The sequence below is a fragment of the Lissotriton helveticus genome, chromosome 9 (assembly GCF_964261635.1).
Source record: "Lissotriton helveticus chromosome 9, aLisHel1.1, whole genome shotgun sequence".
NCBI lineage: Eukaryota > Metazoa > Chordata > Amphibia > Caudata > Salamandridae > Lissotriton > Lissotriton helveticus.
The window spans coordinates 828,031,860-828,049,785 of record NC_136070.1 but is presented as its reverse complement, the minus strand read 5'-3'; the positions used below and the strand labels follow the sequence as shown (position 1 = coordinate 828,049,785).

At 42.4% G+C, this 17,926-nt stretch overlaps 1 protein-coding gene across 3 annotated transcripts in view; it reads left to right on the top strand.

The window, feature by feature from the left end:
* The first annotated feature begins 378 nt into the window (after positions 1 to 378).
* Positions 379 to 17,926, top strand: part of STRN4 (striatin 4) — a 316,827-nt gene continuing 299,279 nt past the window's right edge. Inside the window, exons 1-2 of one of the 3 annotated variants that reach the window (XM_078660996.1) lie at positions 379 to 608; positions 7,781 to 8,099. In XM_078660996.1, the coding sequence (XP_078517122.1) occupies positions 7,926 to 8,099 (174 nt within the window). In that variant the 5' untranslated portion in view covers positions 379 to 608; positions 7,781 to 7,925. Of the gene's footprint in view, positions 609 to 7,780; positions 8,100 to 17,926 lie in introns of those variants that run through there. The other 2 variants (XM_078660994.1, XM_078660995.1) reach the window with 2 other exon arrangements.

Below are 17,926 nucleotides of genomic sequence, written 5' to 3'. Positions count from 1 at the left end.
TTTTGCTCTCCATTCTGTGATGCTGAGGCTCTTTTAAACATTTACCGGGTAGAGTATTAATGTGATATAAATGTTTATGATTTTTTATGTACTTTCAGCCCTGATGAAGTTTTCAGATGGAGAACGAAACGCGTTGATTGGACTGTAAAGAATTCTCATTATTGAAAATGAAATAAAAGAAAATTTATCAAAATTTACCTGGATATCTTTGGACTTCTTTCCCTTACGCACGCCCAAACAATTATAGTTTGAAGGATCTGGAGCACAGTGACAACAATAGACGGTTGATGCCAGGGCTGTTTGCGTGGGACATTGGATTTCAGAACTGGCACGAGGTGCAGAAACATATAGTCAACCGTCTCTATCCCTCTTTTTGTACTCTTCACCTGGACGCCTGCAGCACTTCTTTGCAGCTCTCCATTGGAATCGCATCCGAAGAGCGACAACAGGAGGAAGATCCTTCTCCTACCTGGCCGCCAAGACCTGGAACTCACTTCCGACCAATCTGCGCCTGACCCAAGACCACCTCTCCTTCAGGAAGAAGCTCAAGACCTGGCTGTTCGAGCAGTAGCGGCACCCCCCCCTCCCAGCGCCTTGAGACCCTACGGGTGAGTAGTGCGCTCTACAAATGACCTGATTGATTGATTGATTGATTGATTGAAGACGAAACCCGACACGGAAAGACACTTATGCACCCGGCTTCTCTGGGTGAGGTAACAGGAGTACTTCGGTGCTCCGGTGGGTCTCGACTCTCGAAGTGTCCAGTACTGAAACAGTTTTACCGTAGTCCACTCCTAAGTGTCCTTATTCTTGAAAATTGTAACTCTAACTTTCTCCATAGAAGTCAATGGTGATTTGTGGCTGTGTTTAGACACTGCACGCGTCCCCCGTGGGTCTCTTGCGTCCCTACCTTGGGTGGTTCTTGGTTGCCCTAGCGGTTCTACAGGCTCTAGGCCTGGTCTCTATGTTGAGAGTAGTACTTATACCACTTTCTTAGTATATGGTTTGTGAGGCCCCTAGGGCAAAACGTATACTGTGCTAATTTACTGTGTGCTATCTAAGTTCTTGAATTGTACTTTTGCTTCTAGCCTCATAAAGAGACTAGAGGGGTTGTGTTTAGAATAAATACATATATTATATATATATATATATATATATATATATATATATATATATATATATATATATATATATATCTACCTGGTGTGGTGCTCTTTCATTTGATCATTCAAGAGATCATAGACTGGTAAAACAAGCTGCTTTACATTCCTTCAAGACTTAGCCTGAAGGCTGCTCTCCATAGCTACCACTAGGATAGCTTTCTATAAAGGCTGTCTTAAACCTACCATCAATAAGGGTCGTTTGGACTGGTGCAAAGTACCCACTAGAATAGTGGACATCATATGCCAGGCCAACCTCTCACAAAAATAATGGCTGACTCAGGGTCACCCATTACAATTGTCGCTGATAAAAAGTATGAAGAAAACTGGTCACACATACATTTATTAGCATCAGATGTCAGCCCAAAAGCTTTTGGTGATTTCAATATAAACATGTTAGGTTATTTTCAGGACATGTTGAATATCAAAAGAAGATCCATCATAACTAAAATGTATGTTGCAGAACATGGAAGAAATATAGTAGGTTGGAAGGATTTAGCACGCTTAGGGATTATCTTAAAACCAGGTGCACCCTACGATGTAGGGATAGGGGATCTATTAAGTTAAAATATGCGGAGTTGATCAGCTTGAAGCCAGATGACCTAATCAAGCATGGGATCAAATGGGCCGAACGTGTGGGGGCTGCTCCGGATGCACTTATAAAATCTTTAGAGATAGCCCATACTGCCTTGTGTTCAGCTGGGCTCCAGGCACAACATTACAGAACTTCCTTTTCGTTATATTACACTACGGCTAAAATAGCCTAGTGGGGCGGGCTATCAGGGATTTTATGTCCTAGATGCGGAGGAACCAATGCGGATTTAGTGCATATGTTTGCATCTTGCCCTCGCCTGCAAGGGCTCCTGGAAGCAATCCGGGAATTTTTAGATTACTCACTTGGCCTAAAACTGGCACTAACCTCCGAATTAATTCTGTTGGGATTGATAAGTAACCGGACAAATGAAATAGCTCCCCATTTTCTCTTCATCGCTATGACGGTTTTGAGGATTAACATCGCTTTTGCATGGCTGGATCTCTCCCCCCCGACCTTTCAATAATGGTTGGCCCGATTACTTTCTATATATATGATGGAGAGGTCGAATTATTATAGAAGGGGAAAGAAAGCAAAACTGGTGGGTCTGAACATCTGGGCCCCTATAACAAGATGGAAAGAATCAGTCTGAATAGAAAAGTAATACGGGGTAACCCAATACACGGCGGTTATAGATTGCTAAAGTTTAATTGAATTATGTTGCATTAGATTTATGGTATATTCTTTGCTCAAAGATAATCGCCTACATTTTGTGTCTTTGGTAGGTTTGGTCAAATATTTCTGGTAATATTGCTTAAGTCTCTGCCTGGTCTTATGAATTGTTGTTTTTTATCTCCTTTGAAACGTTGTATCTCTGTTGTCCTGTTTATGTTGGTAATTTACTGTGCTGATACCCCGGGAGAAAATTGCAAAAATCTTAATAAAAATATGTTTTTTTAAAACAGGTGCAGATGATCCAATTGTTCTTAGTGATGCTGTTGTTGCATCCGTCCATGCTTCTTCTTCTTCTTCTTCTTCTTCCTCTCCTCACAATAGTTTAGATTTAGTTCTTCAAAGGTATCATTCAATTTTTGACGATTGTATTGGATGTGTGAAAGGATTTGAACATTCGATCAAATTGAAGAAAAATGCCATTCCAGTAAAACACAAGGTAAGGGCAGTTCCACTGTCTGTCAGGAGTGATTTGAAAAAATTACTCAATAAATTGGTTGAAGAAGAGGTGATCGAACAAACTTATTCTGCTGAGTGGGTTTCTGCAATTGTCATTATTAAAAAGAAATATGGCGATATTCGTTTGTGTGCTGACTTGAGGTCATTGAATAGAAATATTTTGGTGGATTGCCATACATTACCCAAGATTCAGGAGATTTTAGCAACTACCTCTGGATCAAAATATTTTTCTTTAATTGACCTGAAGTCGGCCTACCACCAAGTTAAACTTTCTGATGATTCAAAAGATTATACCACATTCATAACAGCTTTGGGAGTGTATACATTTGTTAGACTTTCATTTGGACTAGCCTCATCAGCTAGTGTCTTTCAGAAGTTGAAGGGTGTTGAAGGTGTTGAGAAGTTTCAAGATGATATTCTTATACATTCAGGTACCGTTGAGGAACATAATGTAATTCTGGATACTGTTCTCCGAAAATTAAGTGAGAGATGTATGACTGTTGCTAAGGATAAGTGTAAATTCCTTCTAAAAGAAATAGAGTATTTAGGTCACATATTGAGTGGTGAGGGAATCAAGCCCAAACTTGAGGTAGTTAAAGCAATTGCAGATGCACCTAGACCTGAAAACAAAGATTCTCTGAGGTCCTTCTTAGGTCTCAGTGAATATTATTCATGTTTCATTGAAAACTATGCAGATAAAGTTGAACCTTTGCTGTCTTTGTTAGGTAAAGGTGAAAAATATGTCTGGGCCAATGACCAAGATGCAATATATTCTGAGATGAAACTTGCAAATATTACTGCTCCTACGTTGAACCCATATATGCTGAAGGTTTTAACATCAAAACAGTTGATGCCAGCTCTGTTGGAATTGGTGCTATTTTCACACAAAAAGTAAAAGGGTCTGTCCATACGGTTGCATTCATTTTCAGGCGTTTGCATGATTCTGAGTTTCATTACAGCACCATAGAGAGGGAAGCATTGGCCTGTGTGTGGGCTGTGGAGAAACTTAAAATGCATCTTTGGGGCAAGAAATTTGAATTAATTATGAATCACAAGCCATTGACCTACGTGATGGATAGATGTGGTAGTGGTAATGGTAAGGCCTCTGCAAGGTTAGTAAGATTATTGGCAAGGCTGCAAGAATACAATTTTAAAATTAAACATATATCAGGTAAAGATAATGTCAGAGCTGATTGTTTATCAAGATTACCACTGTTATGTTCAGAACCAAAGTTGGAAGAAGACACAGAGTGTATTGATGCATCTGTTGATTTTGTCAAAGATACTGAACAAGTTTGTAGTGAAGCAGAATGGCTAAATGTATGCAACAAAGACTCACTTCTCCTTAAAGTTAGAGAGTATAGAATGGGAAATTGGCCCCCAGTGAGAAATCTTACTTCTGATCTCAAAACTTATTTCCAAGTTGCTGATGAACTCAGTATTGTAGTTAGTTTTATTGTCCGAGGAGATCTGTCAATTCCATCTACCAAATTGAGAAAATCTTTAATCGGGTTGGCTCACAGAAGTCATCCTGGTTCTACCTCAACCAAGAAAATGTTAAAAATGCACTATTGGTGGCCAGTAATGGATTTGGATGTTAATTTGTTTGTTGACAACTGTGTAGTGTGTTTAAAATCAGATAAGCATTGGAAACCCAGTGTAAATGAAATGCAATTGGTACCTATTCCTGATATATCCTGGAACAAAATTGCAATAGATTTTGTAGGTCCATTCAATATTTTGGAAAATGACTGTAGGTATATGATAGTAGTCAGTGATTACTATAGCAAATGGATATATTTTGCATTTGTGGCAACCATAGACACCATTTCTGTTATTGAATTTTTGGAGAAATGTTTTTCTATAGAAGGACTACCTAACATTTTAGTTTCTGATAATGGTAAACAATTCACCTCTGAGAAAATGGTTTCATTTTTGGAACATAATGATATCAAACAAGATAAAACACCTCTTTATTCTCCGAAATCCAACGGACAGGTTGAGAGAGTCAACAGATTTTTAAAAGAAGGTGTTCAGCTTGCCCTTACGTCTGGATTTCCAGTTAAAGAATTCATACAGGAAAGAGTGAACTCGTACAACAACACTACTAACAATGTGACATGACATTCTCCATTTTTTTCTGATGAGAGGGAGGAAAGGAAGCACCTTACTTACCCCAAAGTTTGCTTTTAATGTGAAAGGAAAATCCAGTTTTATGGAAATTAATGATAGTCATCTAAAAGTAAAAGAAAGAATCCAAGAGCATCAACTTAAGTCTAAGATTTACCATGATAAAGTACATAGGGCAACTGTCAAGGAGATCAACAAAGGCGATTGGGTCATTGTTAAGAAGCCCTACAAAGTTTAAAAAGGAGAATCTAAGTTTTCAGAACCATTTGAAGTTGTTGAAGTGGCTCATGGGTCTGTTTGTTTAAATAAGCAGGGACGGAGAAGTAACATTGACATCATCAAGATGAAACCTGGTCAAAAAGAACTCATTGGATTATCAAGGGAGAATGGTTTAGAGGTCACTCTCTTCATGAAAGTGAAGAGAGTGACCACTCTTCTAATTGTGACACATATGTTCCCAGTCATGCTGTAGTTGAGAATGAATCTGAGAGTAGCACAAGCCACAAAGTTGATAACTCAAGTGTAACCCATTTTTTCAATACAGAGTCAAATGTTGCCAGAGGCAGTGATGAATCTTCTTGCAATATGTTTGATGGTTCATGCACTAGTTCAGGAAGCTTATCTCGCTTCCCCAATAAGTACGAGAATATGTTATCTATTAATATGCTTTTTGTTTTTGCAAAAAAAGGAGATGTTGTACATGTCTATAACAGTAAAGTTTCACTGTTTGTATAGTTATCTTGCACCTCATTTCCACTTGCTGGTTGAGCCATTGTGACATAACATAGAACCTAGTGATTGTATATAGTACACGTCATGGAATGTTCATGCATTCCTTCACCAGCTGCTCTACCAGTCAGTTGTGTTTCCTTTCGGCTGCCTGTGAGCCTTATTACTTGTTTTTTATTACTTATTGTTTTACTTAAATAAATATAAATACTTTAATTATTAAATCCTCATTATTAGCTGACACTTCACATATGTCTGTGATTTAAAAAAAAAAGTGGAACCAGTTTGGTCATACTTTTGGATTTGCTACTGCTTGTTAACTCTATGATATTTACAACAAGGGGTGGTGATGGACAGAGTCTCTGAATTAAGCAGAATACTCTCACCCAGTCAAGAGATCAGGGCTAGATCCAACACCGTTTTTTAGCTCATTGCACCATCCCAGTTTCAGAACCTGGCTGTATGCAAATTAGTCTGTCCCTGGCCCAGTGCATCATGGGAACAGGGCAGACCAGACTCCAAAAGCCAATTCTTACACTGGGAAGGAAACAAGCTTCCGGGGACCGGTTTCTGGCATTTCAGCCGTCTTCGGCCCGGCTTGCTTGAATCCTGATGGTGCAATGAGCAAGGGACTCACATCTGAGTATACCCTTCCACGCTTAGGGTGGACAAAAACAAGATAAAACACCTCTTTATTCTCCGAAATCCAACGGACAGGTTGAGAGAGTCAACAGATTTTTAAAAGAAGGTGTTCAGCTTGCCCTTACGTCTGGATTTCCAGTTAAAGAATTCATACAGGAAAGAGTGAACTCGTACAACAACACTACTAACAATGTGACATGACATTCTCCATTTTTTTCTGATGAGAGGGAGGAAAGGAAGCACCTTACTTACCCCAAAGTTTGCTTTTAATGTGAAAGGAAAATCCAGTTTTATGGAAATTAATGATAGTCATCTAAAAGTAAAAGAAAGAATCCAAGAGCATCAACTTAAGTCTAAGATTTACCATGATAAAGTACATAGGGCAACTGTCAAGGAGATCAACAAAGGCGATTGGGTCATTGTTAAGAAGCCCTACAAAGTTTAAAAAGGAGAATCTAAGTTTTCAGAACCATTTGAAGTTGTTGAAGTGGCTCATGGGTCTGTTTGTTTAAATAAGCAGGGACGGAGAAGTAACATTGACATCATCAAGATGAAACCTGGTCAAAAAGAACTCATTGGATTATCAAGGGAGAATGGTTTAGAGGTCACTCTCTTCATGAAAGTGAAGAGAGTGACCACTCTTCTAATTGTGACACATATGTTCCCAGTCATGCTGTAGTTGAGAATGAATCTGAGAGTAGCACAAGCCACAAAGTTGATAACTCAAGTGTAACCCATTTTTTCAATACAGAGTCAAATGTTGCCAGAGGCAGTGATGAATCTTCTTGCAATATGTTTGATGGTTCATGCACTAGTTCAGGAAGCTTATCTCGCTTCCCCAATAAGTACGAGAATATGTTATCTATTAATATGCTTTTTGTTTTTGCAAAAAAAGGAGATGTTGTACATGTCTATAACAGTAAAGTTTCACTGTTTGTATAGTTATCTTGCACCTCATTTCCACTTGCTGGTTGAGCCATTGTGACATAACATAGAACCTAGTGATTGTATATAGTACACGTCATGGAATGTTCATGCATTCCTTCACCAGCTGCTCTACCAGTCAGTTGTGTTTCCTTTCGGCTGCCTGTGAGCCTTATTACTTGTTTTTTATTACTTATTGTTTTACTTAAATAAATATAAATACTTTAATTATTAAATCCTCATTATTAGCTGACACTTCACATATGTCTGTGATTTAAAAAAAAAAGTGGAACCAGTTTGGTCATACTTTTGGATTTGCTACTGCTTGTTAACTCTATGAGACATCATTAACTAGTCTTTGATCTTTTTCTGTCTGCCTGCTTCACACAGTCTCTCACAGTGTTGTCTGTTTTCCATTTTGATTGCATGTCTTCATCTCCTTGTTGTTGTTGTCCGTCTTTTCTGTCCATAGGCTTTCCTCTGCCTCTCCCTGTTCCGCTCCTCGTCTTTGGCTCTCTTTCTGGCAGGAAGTGCTGTTGGCTCGATCTACGCTTGCGCCTTCTCTTTCCTTGGATGGATCCCTTTGTAGCACACACAGGCAGAAGGCCACGGCTTCCATGATGGAGGAGAGAGCGGCTTTCCGGGCCGTGCCTAACCGGGGGACAGCAGCTCCAGAGCCTGGAGGACGGCAGGAATTTAGCGTGCCTGGCATCCTGCACTACATCCAGCACGAGTGGGCGCGCTTTGAGGCTGAGAAATGTCGCTGGGAGACGGAACGCGCCGAGTTGCAGGTAAGAGTAGGGCAGGTATAACCTGGGGGGGAGGGGTGGTAGACTCAAAAGCTCCCCTGTAAACTACAATTATTGGTGCGATGGGCTGGGAGCAGGATCGCCGTTTTCCCCATTCGGGGTATGCGTTGGCGGACGTTGGCCGACCGCAGAGCAGGGATAGAGCAGCTGGCACCTCCCACAGTTATATGCAGCCAATGTGTTACTTTAGCAAGTTGGCATGGAGATTTGGAGGCCCTTGGGGCTTGCTTTATAGAGTCCTTGCGTTGACACCTTAAGGTATGGAAGAGAGGGAATAGGATCTCATCCATCCAAATAGAAGCAGTGCCCCCCTCGTGGCGAAACGGGGTTGACAGCACCGACTCCATCCACTCTGTCACTGCTTGTGTAGCCACAGCAGCAGACATACCCAACGCCGTCATTAACTATAGTGGTTGTCGTTGCCAGGGATCCTTCTCCACTGTCAGAAAGAGAATAGGCTGATGCGCTTTAGAATTGATGGATCGCAGTCCGCACATCCAAAGTATGCTATGGGAGTGGAGTGGAATTTATATCTTGGTAAAATGTGAGCTAAGTCCTCTAGCATAGAAAGATGGTGGCGATATGAGATGTTGTGGAGCCAGTGGAGGTATCCTTAAATGTAGTGCCGCCCTCCTGGCACCACCCAAATGTGGGGAATAGTAGGAGAAACTTCAGTCTTGTGTGTACATTCTTGGGGGTCTGAAAAGTGTGTATATGGATCGGAAAAACTCAGTTTTGTATAAGATGTAATTCCCCCTAATAAAAACATGTTGCTTGTAGCATCTCTGCAGGTAGTGCGTTCGTATGTGCATCCATTTTTCAGGTAGAGCAAAATATAAATGCATTGCACTCGAACATTCAGAGAAGTACTCTGTTAGTCAGAATAATCATATTGCTGTCCTTATTCTCAAAAATGTCTTCTGTGATATGAAGGTTGGGTTGAATCGCTGCGGTTAATATCTACTGCATGTGTTTAGGTCTACACTGGCATAAAGTTCGAAGTACAAATGTTACGTTAAAACAAGCGGTAATATAATTGTTGATAGATTTAGTCAAACTCTGGGTATTCTGCTAATTTAATTTTTCAGAAGGGTTTCTAAAAATAATATTTCATGTGTTTGTGTTTTACATGTTATTGAATATTGAACATGACAAAAAAACATTATTTCGGGTTAGTACTAGTACGGTTTTAGGGTCTGAGTAATGGATGGTGTTTGGATTAGTATTGTGGTTAGGACTGAAGTTCGGGTCGCAGTTCATGATAATGTTTATAATGTAACCATGAGCCACAGAAGGTTACATTTCGCCTCTTTTATCTCTGCGTGTTTATTTCTGATTGTGAACAGTGTAACTCACAGCAATGTTTGAACGAACGCAAATTCAAAGATTTCAACAATCAAGTCTTCTGGTCATCGGCTTTGTAACACGCTGGGGCTTATTTACAAGGCCATTGCGCTGCCGGTGCGTCACTTCATTATGAGAAAAAGGGACGTACCGGCGGCGCAAGCGGCTTGTAAATAAACACCGTTGTTTTTTTGTTTTAATTATTTTCGTAATAGTTTTGTAAATTAAGAGAATCTGTTGTTGACATGGAAAAAGGAGCTCTTTCAGAGAGCTGAATCCGAATAGACTTGGACGTCCAACTCCAAACGTCTTGTCACTGTGGAGCAACAGGTACACTGCCTGAGTGGAGATCAACACATGGGTCTCTTAAAAAAGCTGATTACTAATGAATGAGAACATTTTCAGACTAGGTAAGATTTAGATAGAGAAAGACTCTGTTGACACCCCCCCCCCAATAGCCAACACAACGTGCTGAGCAATATCAGCTGATGTTGCTATTGCACAAACTGATAATTAGAGGAGTATTTAAAGAAAAAAGAGGAGATAGAGATGGGTCCTGATGAATTCCCCACTTTTAGATCTGAGTTGAGTCGCACAATGATACCTTGCCACATATGCCTCCTTTTTCAGTCTTAATTTATTTTCTACCATAGTGTTCCCCTCATCCATTTTGAGGCCGAAAATTTGAAATAACAGTGTAGGGGTAAAGTGACTACAATGGAGAATGGTTTTCACATTGACGTACAAGCCCATATTTTCTCAGTCTGAAAATAAATAATTAAGTATTTGGCTTGGATATTTATTTACTATTTTTTGTACATTCTCTGAAATGCCACAGAATGGCAGCAGCCTTGGAGTTCTTTTTCATTATATGGCAATAAAAGGCACATGTTATTGTTCAAACATTTGAGAAAATAGTATATTCCAACCAATTTGATAATACATTAATTATTGAACAGTTCATGTGAACTTATTCTTACAGTCTGTGTGTCAACTGTGGGGTGTATTGTAGTACATAAAATGTGATTAATTATTGTGATGTTCAGGTTTTCTGAAAGCTGTGCTAATGGCCATGTTTTTCTTTCTTTTTTTACTGGAAATTTTGAGGGATGGTGTACAGCGCTTTTCTCTCCTGCAGTGCGTATCAAAGCTGGATGCTTTGATTGGTAGTAATGTTGCCTGTGCTCCAAAGCTGATTTCTCTGAACATTTAACATTAAGCTAGCACATTGGAACTTACTCTCCAGACAAAGTACTCCATGCCACTTTGTCTTAGATGATATGAAAAAATTCTCAAGCCATTAATTGGAATCTGAATCAAGATTTAAATATGTATAGCTCTCTTCTTGGTATGTCAGTGCTAATTCAGAGAGTGTTGGTGCCTGGGAGGCTTGGCACTCCTGCACAATACGCTACCCATAAGTAAGGAGGTCTCTATATGGTGTCGGAAGCTCTTGGAAGCTAAGGATGAAACTTTGGAGGCACCGTATGGGACCTGGAAGGGAATGATCCCAGAACCCTAGCGCCCACATCTATGGCAAGTCTCTTTGGGATTGTTATATTCTACAGTCAAGCCAGCCAATCTAAACAAGCATTGGTATAGCCAATAGGTCTCGCTTTTGGGACCATCTAAGTATTTAGTTATGCAGCACAATATTCTTGGTGCAACAACAACTGTTGCATGGCTAAACACTTAAAAGGTCTCAAAGGCGAGACCTATTGGCTATGCCAATGCTTGTTCTCTCAGGACAGAAAGTCGGAAAAATAGCGTACATATGCAGACAGATAGAGGAGAATGTCTTCTTTTAATTGAACACTACTGGGGTTCAGGGGGACATGGGCATACTCCTCGAGTGCTGATCCCGAATGAAGGCCAAAGACCTCGCAGCACTCGGCGTGATCCCTATCTACCGCAGCCATTTCAATGTCATAAACAAAGAGGGCGCTGCTGCCGGGCACATGAGGACAAGGTATATTTGGTACCACGGACCCTGAAGCGCGGCATTCTCCCCTGCTCCCCCTGCTGGTCTCTGCTATATTAGCGGTACAAAAGGGGTGGTGATGGACGGAGCATCTGAACCAATCAAACACTCACACCCAGTCAACAGATCTGGGTTTAATCCCTCACCATTCTTTAGCCCACTCTTCCACCCCAGTTCAGACATGACCATATGCAAATCAGTCTGACCCTGTGCCTCATGGGAACAGTCCAGCCCGAACTGCCAAGCCATTGCCTTCCCTGGACCGGAAACAAGCTTCCTAGGACCTGTTAGCATATGGCCATGTCTGAACTGGGGTGGCAGAGTGGGCTAAAGAACGGCGATGGATTAAACCCAGATCTGTTGACTGAGTGTGAGTGTTTGATTGGTTCAGATGCTCCGTCCATCACCACCCCCTTTTGTACCGCTGCTATATTAGCACCGCTGACTGCAGCTCCGCAGCACTGCGGCACTATGTGATAGCGCAAGGCACTGGGACATAGTCTGGTCAATTCCTTTCTCATTCATCCCGAGCCAAGAATAACTGATGGAACCGGACACCATCGTATTCCTGCACAGCGCCCGTAATGTACCAATCAATCTGCTGCAGCAGAGCTCTCAAGTTTCCTAGGCCCATGTGAGTCACTCGTCCAGTTCAGGTGTTTGCTGTGTATTCTGGGACTTGCAGTCATTTCATACATTTTATGAAATCAAGACAAGAAGTCCCAACACACAAAGGAAAACTAGGACTCCGTGTTCGAAGGAATGGTTCCCACCAAAATGCCAGCAGCTTTGCTGCTCCAGACATCTTAAAATAAATCCTTGACTGTTCCGACCTGGGGAGGGGTGGTGGGGTGTGTAAATAAGGCGCAGAGCGAGGGAACCAATGGGGAAAAAATACAGCCACGAACGGCTGGGACCGAGGAAAGATAGAGCTGCAAACAGGATGCGAGGCCAGCCCCTGGAATGTGGGGCTCTGGGACGTGAGAAGAGCAGACCAAAAGCTGGGAGTGGTTTTCACACCGCGTGGGCGGATGTGAACTGTGGGTCCTGAAAGCATGTTCAGATGGGAAATTAGATACCGAAACACCAAGTTCCCCCGTGACCGCTCTCCATGACTGAAGGCTGGGAAACAGATGTACGCAGGAATGATGGGACATGTAGTCCTCTTTCTATAGCTGCCAAGCTTGCCTTTGTTTTGTGCGGCCCATTTAGCAATCCTGTTACTTTTAGCCAATTTGCTCCTTGCATGCTGAAGCTTTTACATCGCACATACAATTGGTATTGAAATTACAAATTCAGGAATGCAGAGGGGGGCTACTGGATGGAAGGCCACGACTGGCTGAAGTTGTCACCCGTCATGACACTGGTCTGTGTAGTAACCATGCAGTCCTTTGGAAATGCTGTGTCCTGCACGTGTAAGTGTTGTAAACAAGGCTGCAGAGGATATGGATGAAGTGGAGTTGTGTTGCGACTGCACCAGAAGAAAAGGAAAGTGAGCAACGGGCTGTGCGGCCGCGAAAGTGATCTCGGGGAGGGGGAGGGAATTGAAAGTGATAGGTTTTTTACCAGGTTTTGTTTGGGGCCTTTCCAGTCCAAAAACTATGAAATTAAATGAAATGAAAACTATATTTATATAGCGCATTATCTACCCTGAGGCCTCGCAGCGCTGTTGGCTAGAATCAGAGAAGCGACAGGACAGAGCGCTAACAGGTTGTTCCAAACAAATACGTTTTTAAAAGCTTTCTAAATGCCAGCAGATTGTTGTTCTTTCTGACTATCATTAAAAAAATTTCCCACTTTGTATGTGTGCTGTACTATTCACTACACAGGCAAAGTTGGAAAATAAAAAGAAATTAATATTTTCCATTTAACGCCCACCTGCCTCGAGGAGGCATAAGGTTTTAATGCAAATCACTGTCTGCGAGTGACGAAAGATAGGGATTTGTAATAAAACCCATTGGTCGTTGAATGGAAACCTCAACGTAACACACATTAAATGAACTCCTGACGCAAAGTAGCTCATAGTGTAACTTGGTGCTGCTTTCAGAAATTTTCCAACGCAAACCCAGTGAATCCCACAACGCAATTTTGAACAAACGGGCTTATATATCTTTTGTAATGTAAAGTTTTAGTAAATTTTCCGGGCCTAGCAATGAAACCAGCAACTCTGTACTGCCAAGCGAAGACTGACAACAAGCACCCTAACAGACAGTCCATCTTGGACAGATAGGCACGGGACACAGAAGCGGGCATTTTAAGATCAGGCCAAACCTATCTGTTTCAAGCCCAGACCTGGCTAAGCAGATGGCTGTTAAGGCACTAGGAGGAGTAGTTTACCCAGTGCAGGCACTAGGGCGAGTAGTTTACCCAATGCAGAGAAGAGACAGGAGTACTAGAGACTGATGCAGATGCTGACGTCGGTCAAGTGCGTGTTTGCAGCGTGATGCCGATTGATTGTACGTCGACGGCGAATGGTGATCCGCGTGGTGTGAATTTCGTGCACGGAAGAAAGCTTGATACTGGTGCACGTTCCCAGTGAACGTCATTAGTGGGAGGAGCTGCATGTAAAACATGGTGGCCACCAGGAGAGGTACTGTGATCGAGCCATCAGAAGATTAGGGTGCCCAGGTAATACCTGACTGAGCCCTGTGGGCACGTGTTTACCCTTTTTAGCTGCTCAGTTGGAGGGGCCAGTTGTGGATGATAATACCAAGCGTTTGGCACGTTGAACGGGTAACTTTGCGTAGTTCTTTATACGTGGATCATTTGCTTTTGAAAGTTTTCTAATCGTTACACACATGGTCTGCCTAAAGTGGGTATGGGTTGAGGATTATAATGTTCCTACTGGAAGACTGTGAGATTCGCATGGTCCCAAGGAGTCTCACAGTGTGTGGGACCTTTTACAAACAATTCGGACACAGGCAACTACAAATAGTTTGCTTAGCTTTTGAGCCCATGTTTACATTTTCTAAAATGAAATTGCCGTGTTTATTTTGGCTGTGTTTCAGACTCGCATGCCATAGGTTCCCTTTGGAACTATGCGTTAAATTGTAACTCGAGTACCACTTACTTATAAATGGAATTGAAAGTGATCGTGGTGACGCGAGTTGTGCACATGCGCGCGCGTGACGGGAAAAAGTGCTGTGCACGTCAATCTCGCTCGTGCGCGGTCTAGCATGCTGGTGGCCGGCAAGGTAGCGCTTTTTGAAGCAGCTCCTAAATGTCTCGCCAGGGAGCGCATGCGCTGGCTCAGGCGAGACCTAAAAACTATCACTATTAATAGAATATACTGGATACCTCGGAGGTTAGCAAGATTGGTGCTTTCCCCGTCTTCAAGATCTTATAGATGTGGCCATCTAGAAGCAAATGGCAATTATATGTTTGCCACCTGTCCCTCAATAAGCGGGATCTGGAACAATGTGAGCAATATTATAGCTGATATCCTTGGGGTCCACATTGAGATGAGCCCCGTGCTGGTGTTATTCGATGTCAATATTGAGTCACTAAGCCTCTTGAGCAGATCACAGAGGTGCTTACTTTTTAGGTCTCGCGACCTATCAATGCGCGCAAGCACATTGAGCGGAGCGAGAATTCAAGTGCTCGAAATCCTCGTCAAACCAAGGGCTTCTTGCGCTGCGGTTTTCATTAAGTTCACGTGAATCACGTGACCAAACAAGCACGCGCATTCACGGCCGCACAGCACATCAAAGGGCTTCGCCCGGCGTGCACTTTGCGGCTTCTCCTCCCCTAATTACCAGCTTCCCCCATGTCTCCCTTGTGTGCTTCTCTCGTAGGCTCTCCCGCCCCCATCCGGCTTCCCTCCGGCCATTTGCCACACTCCTTGCCTCTGTCTTGCCTCCCCCTCCATTCTCCTCCCCTCGTTCGCATTCCCGCCCCCCCACCAGGCTCTCCCGCCCCCATCCGGCATTCCCTCCGGCCACAGCTTTCACGCGCGCCTGCATACACATAGCCTTCACACATAGGAGCAAACACGCGCCCTTTTCCTATGCATATACCAGTGCACAGAACATACGCCCTACGCCGAAAACATATGTTCACATTTACACTTAAGCCGCAGCCACTGAGCTAACTCTCGAGCATTAGACTTCTGTATCACGACTGCTTCTTTAGCTTAGCATTCCGTGAGCGCAAGCTTCTATTAGAGAACGGAAGTCCCGCCCTCTGACAGTTTCCGGCAAAAAGCACGAGCATGCATTGATTTAAAGCACGTTTGTTTAGTTGGAGGAAACCGGTATATTAGTTACTTTTTTTCTCTGTACTTGCAATCTAAAAAATGTTTTTACAGCGCTTTTACTCAGCTTCCCCCATGTCTCCCTTGTGTGCTTCTCTCGTAGGCTCTCCCGCCCCCATCCGGCTTCCCTCCGGCCATTTGCCACACTCCTTGCCTCCCCCTCCATTCTCCTCCCCTCGCTCGCATTCCCGCCCCCCACCAGGCTCTCCCGCCCCCATCCGGCTTCCCTCCGGCCACAGCTTTCACGCGCGCCTGCATACACATAGCCTTCACACATAGGAGCAAACACACGCCCTTTTCCTATGCATATACCAGTGCACAGAACATACTTCCTACGCCGAAAACATATGTTCACATTTACACTTAAGCCGCAGCCACTGAGCTAACTCTCCAGCATTAGACTTCTGTATCACGACTGCTTCTTTAGTTTAGCATTCCGTGAGCGCAAGCTTCTATTAGAGAACGGAAGTCCCGCCCTATGACAGTTTCCGGCAAAAAGCACGAGCATGCATTGATTTAAAGCACGTTTGTTTAGTTGAAGGAAACAGGTATATTAGTTACTTTTTTTCTCTGTAGTCGCAATCTAAAAAATGTTTTTACAGCGCTTTTACTCATCTAGTGTTTGCCGAAGTATAAGCACGTGCATGCATTGTTTTAAAAGCGTTTGTTTAGCTGAAGAAACAAGTTTATTAGTTAGTTTTTCTCCTGTACTCGCAATCTAAATGGACGCTTTTACAGCACTTTTACTCATGTGGTCTTTGACTAAGTGTCAGTGCAGCTTCTATTATGTGCCTCTAACATTTATGAGCAAGCACACGCATCTGAAACGTTTTATGACAATGCAGTTTTAAACAAGCATTTGCAATGCAATAGGTCTCGCATTCACGAGAGTTTGAGCTATTACAATTGCAAATAACAATGCCTTTTATTTTTGTTTTCATTTTAAAAACATAAAGGGCTTAGTCATTTACAAAACCAATAGTTCCAACTTTCCTACTGCGAGACCTATTGGCAACGCCAGTGCTTGTTTATTTAGTGCTTCTTGCTAGAAGGGAAATATGCAAACATTGATTAGATCCGTCAGCTCCTCTCCTGGAGGATTAGCTTAAAGCCTTGCGCTGGACCTACAGGGTGGACTTGGGATGTACCTCCGGTATAGCAGATACTATCTGGGCTGACTTGGCTGGTGGTGTGGTGTGGTGGAACCAGAAAGCTGAGCAGTCCTGCGATATAAATGATATGGGTGTTTAAGCCCAGGTTGGTGTGGTTGGGCCACTGCTTGTGCATCTGGTGTGAGGACTGTTCCACTGTGGGATTTTCAGCAGCTATAGTGACACCAGGACAAAAAAAATCACAAAAAAAAATCATAGGGGTATGATCTCAGGGTGAACTGCAAAATGTTGACCTGTAACGGATGCCTGGGCCTCTAAACAACTTAGTACTTAATTTTGCATTTCTAGAAGATAGGTCAGCAGGACCACAGTCTAAACCAGCTGTTCCCCCATAGCAGACGTTTGAAGGCAAGGTCAGCTATTAGACTGGGGCCAATATTTAGACCATTATTACAAATCAGTGGTCTGACAAATATTTGATTATTAGTTTTGTTTAATCATCTCCCGCCTGGATATATATTATCTCCTCTTCTGACCCGATCTATCAGTACAGGTGGTTTGTTGCTGTTAGTTCCTAAAGATCAATTCATACCCAAAATAAGCCCACATTTTAGTGAGGTGATCCATGATTGCTACAATTTCTTTGTCTGAGTCTGAGACATATTCTTTTCCATCAGTATAGAAACTCCCTAGTTGGTGATATCTGCATAAAGCTGCAAACAATACTGTTAGCTGACTTCACCATTCAACTGATCCTTTCAGTCATTCTTAGAGGTAGCCATATTGTGGTTAGTTGACCAAAGCTCAGGTCTGCTAAATAGCTTTGATCATCGACTGTCCAGCTTCTGCTCCACATACTCTTCACATTGTACATGCTGTGTAACCTACACACTTATGCTTTCCCTATCTATATATCCTATATATCTTTCTACATTGTTATATGTTCATTGGCCTGAACTACACCCCTTCTGTTATCTACAAATTCCAACACAGTATTAGGCTGTATTGTGCTTTGTATTTCATCGTTTATACCCTGAGCCTAGAAGAAGTTAAGTTTACAGTGTGCACTATATTTATTTAAACATTTTATATAGCGCTAGCTAGACTCGAAGGTGTCGGA